Source organism: Rutidosis leptorrhynchoides, chromosome 4 (genome assembly GCF_046630445.1).
Source record: "Rutidosis leptorrhynchoides isolate AG116_Rl617_1_P2 chromosome 4, CSIRO_AGI_Rlap_v1, whole genome shotgun sequence".
In the NCBI taxonomy this organism is placed as follows: Eukaryota; Viridiplantae; Streptophyta; class Magnoliopsida; order Asterales; family Asteraceae; genus Rutidosis; species Rutidosis leptorrhynchoides.
The window spans coordinates 36,964,249-36,976,069 of NC_092336.1; the positions used below are offsets into that span (position 1 = coordinate 36,964,249).

At 36.6% G+C, this 11,821-nt stretch overlaps 1 protein-coding gene across 1 annotated transcript; it reads right to left on the bottom strand.

The window, feature by feature from the left end:
* Window positions 1-480: 480 nt before the first annotated feature.
* On the bottom strand, window positions 481-11,300 carry LOC139840560 (ent-kaurene synthase 1, chloroplastic-like). The gene is made up of 15 exons (XM_071830823.1): window positions 11,147-11,300; window positions 11,020-11,057; window positions 10,646-10,934; window positions 10,393-10,573; window positions 9,888-10,096; window positions 9,661-9,781; window positions 9,417-9,514; window positions 9,159-9,334; window positions 8,931-9,043; window positions 8,742-8,840; window positions 8,405-8,623; window positions 8,138-8,279; window positions 7,806-8,011; window positions 6,994-7,033; window positions 481-810 (listed from the first exon to the last, which is right to left on the bottom strand). Exons 1-15 carry the CDS (start codon window positions 11,298-11,300, stop codon window positions 481-483), a joined length of 2,415 nt encoding a protein of 804 aa, XP_071686924.1.
* Between the last annotated feature and the right edge of the window lie 521 nt (window positions 11,301-11,821).

Consider the following 11,821-nt stretch of genomic DNA (forward strand, 5'->3'; position numbering starts at 1 on the left):
GCCGAAGGGGAAAGTGATGATGCACTTTTGTGTAGGGCTGTAATCATGCCATTACAAGGTGGAAAGCATGGCTAGTTGGTAAACAAGATGATTACTTATCATGATGAAGATTTCTAGCTAGTTGTCATGGTGTTCTTGTTTTCTCCTATATGTAGAACTTATTGTATGCAATTGTAACACACCAAATACAGATTCTCAGTAATAAACACTCTCTAGTTGGTCCGTGGACTAAAGCAATCACACCGATTGCATATAACCACGTTATATCTTGTGTCATTCTTACATTTTCGCATTTATTATCTTTCGTTCATTAAGTGGGTTTGAGTGATCTTGATAGAATCACTACTCGGCTAGTAGTCTTGTAGAATTACTAGTGTTGTTTGGGTCCTAATATCCTAACACGGGCGCCCCCTGCCCCCCTCTAAATTCGCCCCTGATCCTATGTTACCTAAATCATGGTATACTCTTGCTAGGAGACGATTACAAGTCTTCATTGGTTTCATTTATCAACGTGTGAGAAACCGGTTTATATATAATTTCATTTACGATATTTTCAATGATCGGATTTTCAATGAATCCATCATCTTTCGAGTATAAAAGGTTTACCACATTGCACATCTTCCATATTGCATCTTTGCAAGCTCTTGGAATACTGTTGCTTTTTTCTTTCGAAACTAAATTCAATAACTTTCTCTCATGATTGTTGATCAACATCCTAATCACCTCTATCACCTCTTCTTTCTTGATCCCACTTACTTTATGATTGTTGTACAATGACACAACATTCAATCTTCCTGCCTCCATGTCTCTCTGCATTAACAACACAAAATGTTAATTAGAAACATGTTTTGAATATATATGGTTAAGTCACTTGTTATCTGTTCTTATTGTATGCAGTTTTTTTTATATTGATTGGCCGGCATGTGCATTCTTACAAGTTGTGAAGAAGTCATGAAAATACATATAAAAAGTTTCTTACACAAAATGTACATCTGCATAGTGTATACAATACTAATACTAATGTAAGATTTTAGTTAATTGAATTTTAAGCACTTAAACCTTTAAATATATGGAAGCTCGCGTTAAGTGAAAAATATATATAAGCTTGTGTTGTAACTCATGTGGTAGTGGTCTGCTTCTCTTAGCGAAAGGTCAGGAGTTCGACTCCTGTAGGGTGCAACATTGCACACAATGTTGCCCCTTTACCATTGAATTCCACCCAAGGGTGCCTTTCGCACATTGCGTTGTGGGGGCAGTGGGGGAGGAAGGGTTTTACTGCCCATGTCCTCGGATTGTGCCGGGTTTCCTCTTGGGCAGCAGTTGAGGGCGGTTTTGATGGGAAAATGGTCACAACGGGCAAACTACAAAGCGGAAACAAACCCGTTTGACAAGCATTTCCCGACCCGTATGAACCCGTGAGGAAACTAACAATAAGGTATACCACAATCACCACAAATCAGCCCCAATTCTGTCCCAAAGCAGCAAATACGAAATAACAAAGCACACACAATACACACGAGACTTTTTACGTGGAAAACCCCTCAAAATCGAGAGTAAAAACTACGGGACTCGTAAGCCACTTAAATTCCACTATCATCAACAAGGAGAGCAATACAATAATCCTTCTCTAGATCAACTAGAGGTATACAACATCATCATACTCTTGAACAACAATAATCAACAAGTATATGAAGAAATTAAAGACAAAAGAGTAATAACATCACCCAAAATTCTGCTACTGTTCGACCTGCTGTAACTTGAGTTACAGACCTCTTTAGACGAATTCAACGGTTGAAAATCTTGGCACTGATGTCAGCAAGACACAGCCCAAATTTGATGAAGATCCAACGGTTAGATCTCCGGGGATCGTCTCTTTTCTGTCCTATTGTCACTGTAGACGGAAATGGAGTTTTTTTCACTCTTTTTCTTGATCTCAATCTGATCTCTCTCTCTCTCTCGTATCAATTGAATATAGCTGGACACAATTCAAAATAATGCCCTCAAATGTTTGACCAAGTCAACAAACCATTTGGGCCTAAATTGTTGGGCTTTAGACTTTGGGTTAAAGCTTCATCATATTGGAAACCCACTAATAAACCCAACAAATCTCCCCCTTTCCAATTATGAGGAAAAGTTCGCCATCCCAGCGATCGAGCAACATACCTTGAGCTTCTCACTTGCTAAAGCCTTTGTAAACATGTCGGAACCATTATCATCGGTGTGAACTTTATCAAGTTCAAACAAACCATCTTCAAGACGTTCTCTAATCCAATGATACCGCACATCTATATGTTTTGTCCGCTTATGATACATAGAATTTCTAGCCAAATGAATCGCACTCTCATTATCACAAAGAACCACATATCGTGATTGCTTAAACCCAAGGTCTTGTAGAAATATTTTCATCCACAGTAGTTCTTTGCACGCTTCTGTTGCTGCCATATACTCAGCCTCGGTTGTAGACAATGCAACACACTTTTGTAACCTTGATTGCCATGAAACTGCTCCCCCTGCGAAAGTCATCAAATATCCAGAAGTGGATTTCATGTTATCTTTGTTTCCTGCCATATCTGAGTCTGTCTAACCAACAAGCATCGGCTTTCCATTTCCAAATGTGATACCCAGCTTTGAAGTACCTCGTAAGTATCTCATAATCCATTTAACTGCTTCCCAATGCTTCTTACCCGGATTTAACATAAACTGACTAACAACACCTACCACATGAGCTATATCAGGCCTAGTACACACCATATCATACATCAAGCTACCAACCGCTGAAGCATATAGAACTTTATCCATCTCCTCAACATCCTCCTTTGAAGTAGGGCAATCTCTATCTGTTAGCTTAAAGTTGTTAGTAAGAGGAGAACTAACCACTTTAGCATTCCCCATGTTGAATCTACTAAGCACCTTTTCAATGTATTGCTCTTGTGATATATGTAACGTCTTAGCACCTCTATCTCTAAAAATCCGAATGCCAAGAATCTGTTTTGCTGGTCCTAAGTCTTTCATAGCAAAAGACTTGCTCAATTCTCGCTTCAACTGCGCAATTCTTTTCATATTTTTACCAACAATCAACATATCATCAACGTATAACAACAATATAATGAAATCATCATCACCAAACCTCTGAAAGAAAACACAATGATCTGAAGTTGTCTTTCGGTAGCCTTGCTTTCCTATAACCGACTCAAACTTCTTATACCACTGTCTCGGTGCTTGCTTCAACCCATATAGACTTTTCTGAAGTCTATAAACATAATTTTCTTTACCTTTAACCCGAAAACCTTCAGGTTGCATCATGTAGATTTCCTTATCCAAATCACCGTGAAGAAAAGCAGTCTTGACATCCATCTGTTCAACCTCAAGATCAAGACTAGCAGCTAACCCAAGAACCACTCGAATAGATCCCATCTTCACGACCGGAGAGAAAATCTCATCAAAATCAATACCTCTTTTCTCGCTAAATCCTTTAACAACTAACCTAGCTTTGTACCTTGGTTGTGAAGTAAGCTCATCAGTCTTCACTTTGAATACCCATTTGTTTCTCAAAGCTCTCTTGCCTTTAGGTAACTTCACCAGCTCATAAGTATTGTTCTCATGCAAAGAATTCATCTCATCTTGCATAGCTTCACCCCACTCTTTCTTATGCTCATCTTTCATTGCTTCTGAATAACATTCTGGCTCTCCCCCATCAGTAACTAATACATACTCATCAGCAGAATATCTAACAGAAGGATGACGGTCTCGGGTAGACCGCCTAAGTGGGACAAATGGGGGCACATCTGGTACTGGAATCTCTACCTGCTCCGGAGCATCACCAACATCAGTACCATGTTCATCATTCTGAACATCATCTCCAACATGTTGTGGAGTAACTGGATCCAAATCAACAAGATCAGTACTAGGTTGAGGAACTGAATCTGTCTTCTCAACATCTTTTAACATCTGATCTTCTGTAAAAACAACATCTCGACTTCGTACAAGTTTCTTCTGAACTGGATCATATAACCTGTACCCAAAATCATCTTCACCATAGCCGAGGAATACACATGGCTTAGTCTTCATATCAAGCTTTGACCTCTTATCTTTGGGAACATGAACAAAAGCTTTACATCCAAAAACTCGTAAATGACGGTAAGAAACATCTTTGCCGCTCCAAACCCTGTTAGGAACATCAAAATGCAAAGGAACACAAGGGGTTAGATTAATAATATGAACTGCCGTATTTAAAGCCTCACCCCAAAAGGAATCGGACAACCCTGCATGTGAAAGCAAACCTCTAACTCTCTCAACCAAAGTTCTGTTCATCCTCTCTGCTAAGCCATTCAACTGAGGTGTCTTTGGTGGAGTCTTTTGATGTCGAATACCATTCTCCTTACAATAAGCATCAAATCTGCCAATGTATTCACCGCCATTATCAGTCCGAATACACTTGAGTTTCTTCCCTGTTTGCCTTTCAACTAGTGTATGAAATTCCTTAAACTTTTCAAATACTTGATCCTTTGACTTTAAGGTATAAACCCACACCTTCCCGGAATGATCATCGATGAATGTAACAAAGTAGGAACATCCACCAAGTGTCCTAGTCTTCATAGGCCCACAAGCATCCGAATGAACTAGATCAAGTATGTTCTCCATTCGAAAAGGAGAATGACTCTTAAACGCAACTCTGGTCTGTTTCCCTGCCAAACAGTGAGAACACTTACTCAAATTAATATCACTAACACCCGACAACACATTCTTCTTAAACAAGATAGACATCCCCTTTTCACTCATGTGGCCAAGTCTTTTATGCCACAACTCAGTAGAATCAACATTGTCCACTGCGTTAACAATGTTCTGGATGATCTTCGGACGCGTGATGTATAATCTTGAGTCTTTCTTGCCTCTTCCCACTATCATAGAACCAAGAGTTAGTTTCCAAATACCATTACCAAAACCGTTATAATAACCATCATCATCAAGAATGCCTGTTGAAATAACATTAAGTCTCATATCCGGAACATGTTTTACATTATGCAAAACTAACTCCATTCCCGTGTCAAATTTCAAACAAACATCTCCAATACCAACGATCTTTGATAACCCGGCATTACCCATCCTAGCAAATCCATAGTCACCTGGAGTGTAAGATGAGAAGTGATCTCTACAAATTGCAACATGACATGTAGCACCACTATCAACAATCCAACTCGTGTCATCATGAGTAAGATTGATCATATCATAATCAATACAAACAAAGAACTCATCTGTGATAGCGTTAACTTCAACCTTATAATCATCACCACCATCACTTTTCTTTTGTTTATTCTTGTCATATGCCTTTTTCTTCTCATTCTTCAACTTTGGACAATACCACTTTGTGTGCCCCTTTTCATGACAATTATAACACTTAACATTAGCAAATTTGCCTTTGCGTGAGCTGCTACGATGATTGCCTCTTTTACCCTGACCTCTACTATGACTTCTCCCCCGTGTTTCTGTGACCAAGATATCTGACTGTGAAGAGGAACCTTGTGACTTTCTTCTCATCTCTTCATTCAAAATACTACCCTTAGCCAATTTCATGGTGATAGTACCATTCGGTGCAGAGTTGGACAAAGATGTTCTAAAAGTCTCCCAAGAGTCCGGTAATGTACCAAGTAACCAGAGACCCTGAATCTCATCCTCAAACTTGATACCCATACCTGCAAGCTGATTTATAATACCCTGATATGCATTTAGGTGATCTGTAATAGGAGTCCCATCATGGTACTTCAAAGCCATCATCTGCTTAATTAAGAACAACTTGTTATTTCCAGTCTTTCGTTCATATAACTGCTCAAGCTTTTTCCATAAGGCTTTAGCATCAGTCTCCCCAATAATATGGTTCACTACATTATCATCAACCCACTGCCGAATATACCCACATACCTGTCTATGTAAAATTTTCCATTGAGCATCAGATTTTTCCTCAGGTTTATCCTCAGTAAAAACAGGCAAATAATAATCTTTCACATAAAGAAGATCCTCCATTTTACCTTTCCAAACATGATAATTTGAACCATTTAAACTAATCATCTTACTTGTATTAGCTTCCATCTTTCACACAAGTCAAATCAAATAACCTAGCTCTAGATACCAATTTGATGGGAAAATGGTCACAACGGGCAAACTACAAAGCGGAAACAAACCCGTTTGACAAGCATTTCCCGACCCGTATGAACCCGTGAGGAAACTAACAAATAAGGTATACCACAATCACCACAAATCAGCCCCAATTCTGTCCCAAATCAGCAAATACGAAATAACAAAGCACACACAATACACACGAGACTTTTTACGTGGAAAACCCCTCAAAATCGAGAGTAAAAACTACGGGACTCGTAAGCCACTTAAATTCCACTATCATCAACAAGGAGAGCAATACAATAATCCTTCTCTAGATCAACTAGAGGTATACAACATCATCATACTCTTGAACAACAATAATCAACAAGTATATGAAGAAATTAAAGACAAAAGAGTAATAACATCACCCAAAATTCTGCTACTGTTCGACCTGCTGTAACTTGAGCTACAGACCTCTTTAGACGAATTCAACGGTTGAAAACCTTGGCACTGATGTCAGGAAGACACAGCCCAAATTTGATGAAGATCCAACGATTAGATCTCCGGGGATCGTTTCTTTTCTGTCCTGCTGTCACTGTAGACGAAAATGGAGTTTTTTTCACTCTTTTTCTTGATCTCAATCTGATCTCTCTCTCTCGTATCAATTGAAGATAGCTGGACACAATTCAAAATAATGCCCTCAAATGTTTGACCAAGTCAACAAACTATTTGGGCCTAAATTGTTGGGCTTTAGACTTTGGGTTAAAGCTTCATCATATTGGAAACCCACTAATAAACCCAACAGGTTTATGCAACTGTGAGAGATGAACGCGTGGGTGGTTAAGTCCCCTGGGTGATCCGTACTGCTGTTAAAAAAAAATAAGTGAAAAATATATATACCTTAAAACTTCTAATATCATTTATAAGTCGACCATGAGTAGGGATGGCAAAAATACCCATACCCGATGGGGAAACCCGAGACCCGACATTAGTGGGCCGGGTTTAGTCTGCGTCCGCGGGTCTTGAGCCGGGTATGGTTATGATTTTAATTTTTTTCCCGGGTTCAGGTCCGGGGATGGGTTTAGCTAAAAACCCGCTTACCCGACCCGAATACCCGGCCCGATGGGTATTTTTGTAATATTAAAATTCAATAAATTATTATAATTAATATTAATAACAAGACTATGTTACACTTGTACAAGTCAGTAAGCTACTTGTTCAATTTTCATTTGAATATATTTACATATATTTATTTGTGGTAATCGCAACTTTAATATTTTGTAGTTTTGTACCTACAACAAGTATATTTCAAGAATAGAATAGGTGAAAATCTTTACTGATAGATAGTTCAATATATTAGGAACGACTAAATTAGTTACAATAAAAATGTGGCAACTATAGGAAGTCTAGATGTTAGTTCAAGTAAAATAAATTGTTAGTGACAAATTGTTCAAGAAATACTACCTACAATAAGCCTAGTTCATCAAATGGGATATTTTATACCCGCGGGAAAACCTGTCACCTCGATTGTTAGTAAGTAAGCGGGATCCCCGTTTACCCATGGGGAAACCCGAAACCCGATAGTTAGTTAGTAAATAGGGACCCGGTGGGTTTTGGGCCGGGTTTGGGACATAGTTTCTTAATCGGGTTCGGGTTTGGGATTACCTAAACCCGGCCCAAACCCGGCCCGATGCCATCCCTAACCATGAGTGCTTAATAGCTCATATAATTTGTGATAATCAGCACTTTGAACAGCCTCCTCTGACAACTTTGGCCCGATTAAGTAAAGAGCATGGAGTAAAGATGGACCCGCTGCGAATGATACATAACCATTTTCCATGTATTCTTGCATTGTAGGCACCAAACTATCACGTGCCCATATAGTTTCCGTTAACATACTCTTCACCATATCACACCACTAGTATTATTAAAAAAGAACATAAAATGAATACCATTATATTTTATATTGTAATGTCATGTCATTCTTCATATGAGAGTGAAATAAGGACCATATATAAAACTGAAAGCTGAATAAAAGGCTCACAGTTTTAATAACATGACTTGTAACATCTCTTTGTTGCCATTTATAAGCCATGTCTCCAATTCCATTGACAATGTCTTTAATTGCTAAAAATATAATCCGAACTTCCTCTGAACAACAATAAGTGTCAACATCCACATTCCATCTACAGTTAATAAAAACACAAACATGAGCACCCTTATACAAATACGAGCGTGAGAGTATGAGCTAGGCTCCTTCGAAACAAAATTAAGCAAAACATAATTACGGATAATATATATATATATATACTTTTGAACGGCACGAGTTAGATTCACCAATTCATCCGTTGATCCTTGATGTACATCGAAAAAGTCATCGACCACTCCAATGAGAGTGCTACTTTTGGCAAATGAAATACGAGCATCCGATAATTCGGGAGAGGAGAAAGTTAAAGCAGCAAGGAAGTAACAATTGATTGCATACTGCCTTGCAAAATCAAGCTTGTTCAAACTATTTTCTTCCACCCACCTATCGAGATAGCGTGATATATAACTTAAAATCAGAACATAAATCTATTGAGTAAATCTCGAAAACATCAACAATTACATGCTTGAAGAAAGAAAAAAAAAGTTGTTTACTAACATACCTTTCAACACCTTTAAGTTCTTCACGATAAATAGATTGACATGCATTATAATCTTCCACTGCTAACCTTAGGAAATCCTCATTGCTAATGTTTGATGAACTAGTATTAATAGAGTAAATTCATCATAATTATGTAGTTGTCAAATGTAACATTATAATTTTTCAGAAATTTTTTTAATTTAAACCTCACCGATATGTAGTTTTCAAAGTTCTTGTATCGTCTACAATATATTGTTTTATATTACTTCTTGTGGAAATGCGTTCCAAATCGGAATGGAAGGAGAACCTATAAGGGTTTTCCACCTGCTTGATATTTTAATAATTCAATATAATTTTTCATTACATTAGGGATGAGATTAGTGATCCAATAATAATATGAATATATATACTTAAACACGAGACAATTGCAAGTGATAACCTCTTCGCGAATAAATTCACTGAGGTTGTTAGAAGCAGTGTATAATTTCCTTGTAAGAAATTCAATCGACGCCAAGTTTTCATTTCGTAAAGAAGAATCTTGTTGATAATTGATCTGTGATGCCTTGTACCCTTCCAAAGATTCATCTCCTTCTTCTGTGACGTCATTCAAGTTATCTACACCATAATCCTTAAATTTTTAACTCTCTTTATTAGACTTGATTAGCGAAAATGACATACATTAAATTTCGGAACATACCTAAGGATACTTCATAACCATTAGTCCTTAATACTTTACATGCTAGAGCACAAGTGCCAACGTCCATGAATATATTTTCGTCACGCTGTAGCCAGTATCTAATTATGTGGCAATGTTAATTTCTTAAGTAACAAAGTTGTATAGTTTTCAATGCAACACTACTGTGAGTTTGTAAAGCAAATGAGTTGTGTTACACAAATTTTTCGGTTATATATCTGACTAAACCATAATGAACATTAATTACCTGTACATTTCGTCTAAAACATTTTGAATTTCCACCCTGAAATGTCGTGTGACGCCCAATCTTTCAAGTGTGTCAACCATGAAAAGCCGGATATATAGTTCTAGAGGGTAAGCTGTCGGAACTAAACAGAGTGGCACATTTTTAATTTGGTAATTAGTAGTAACATATTAGGACGTACATAATGTGTATACAAAAATTTAATGGATGAATGTAAACAGAATAAGTACCAGCATTTCCAAACTTGTCCAAAACTGAAGTTAAATAATTAAGACAACCAGCATCTTGATGATGAATAAGAGCTGCCGCTGTTGCCGATGGCGAGTTTAAAATAGAACCATTTTTCATCTTATATTTATTTATCATGCTCCAATCATAAGACTTATTGAGTCCTTCTGAAATATATGCTAAATAAACTTCCCTCTGTTCTAAATCACATCTAAGTAATGATTACAAAGAAAGATTTAAGATTAATTAAGTACCCTTTAGCATTACATTTATCTAATAGTTTAGGCTTCATTGTTCCAGAAGTATCCAAATTAAGACCAAAACTTTATTGTGTGAATGTATGCATATTGGTTTTTGTAATTTATATTGATGACATGTAATTTATTATGTGAATTGTAGTTTTTTGTAATTTATAATTGTTGTAATGTTCTTTTAACACAAAACTTATATAAATAGAAAGTAATGTAATAATTAAGGATATAGTGAATAAAACTACTATATATATACCTGTTTAACTCCGAGTCTCTCACATGTAGCAGAAGATTCACTTGTTCTTGTTTGAAAGGGAGATTTAAGTTCAAAAGTTTCGCGTACTCAAGCATACCAGGAAATATGATATCAAAACCAACTGGAGATGGTTGATTGTAATCGGTAGCAAAATCACTATTTAACTGTATAAAACGTAAACCTGTAAAATAAAAAAAAATATCAAACAACTAGTAGGATATTGAAAGCTCAAAATTAACATCCATGTACATACCCTTGTTGATTTGATCTTCCCCAACGTTCCACCGTTTTAACGCAACAACACTTGCTAATGTCGAAGATAGTGCATCTTTAACAAGTATTGGTGAATTACTTTGAACTAGACCCCATGAACCATCATCAAGCTGATTATCCTTTAACCAATTTAGGCACTCAGGGAAACAAGGGGACTTGGGTGCGTTTGGAGAAGGGACCATGGCTACCCAGGCTGTGTCATATGATGAAACAGAGAGCTCCACATTGTTGAACAATTTCCTTATTCGTTCTTTCGTCATTTGAAGGTTCTACAAAAAAAAATATAAGTTTAAATTTTAATAAAGTCAATATATTATTTGAATGAACACAAAGAATGTTCATAAAGAGTAATACCAGAAAACTGAGATTTGCTTGTCTAGACTGTGAAGAAGCTGAATAAATGTGAACACATAAGAACAAGTGATGCTATATCTTGGTATTCATTCATATTCATATATACATAATTTTAAACATATCTTACATTTGATGCAAAATCTTCGAACGACGAAATTTGCTTTACCAGCGTGAAAGGTTGACGAGTTGTGTCGCTCTATGCAACAACTAACTACCAACGACGACTGGCGTGTTGTTAATGACAAAGGTACTCCCATAACAGATGATGTGCTATATGCCATTATCATTGACCTTACTTACTACTTGGTTACTTTTATGTGTGTTGGACAAGAATGCTTATATCTGAGCATTTCACTCATATAGATTGAAAACATTATTTATTAATCAGAAGCTGACTGTTCCACCAGAAAAAAATAAAAAATAAAAAAAAATAACTGTGCAATATACTATTAATAATTGAAAAATCAACATTTAAAGGTCATACTAACAAATTTTGATATAACACGATTACATGATGACACATATTTTATATCACATTCCTTATTATAGTAGTCTCAGATCTCTATAATACTTGAAGTGAGGACTTTACATCTTACCAGTCAACTAAGAAACGTACTCCTTACAACACATATTATATATCTTTCCGTAATATATTAATATTAATTTCTATTTCTGTAATTGAAGATAAGTATAAGCTAATTCGGTGAGCGTTTGACTGCCTCGACCATTCAGTATTGAATCAAGTGCATTTGTTTTTTTTAAAATGACAATTGTGGCATCGAACCCTCTCATTTGCCACTCA

Excerpts from the sequence above, each read along its gene's own strand:
- LOC139840560 (XM_071830823.1), bottom strand. The coding sequence starts at position 11,300 with ATGGCATATAGCACATCATCTGTTATGGGAGTACCTTTGTCATTAACA. Across the intron at positions 9,515-9,660 it reads GTTTTAGACGAAATGTACAG|ATACTGGCTACAGCGTGACG; the intron begins GTAATTAATGTT and ends CCACATAATTAG. Across the intron at positions 811-6,993 it reads ATGATATTAGAAGTTTTAAG|AGAGACATGGAGGCAGGAAG; the intron begins GTATATATATTT and ends TTGTTAATGCAG.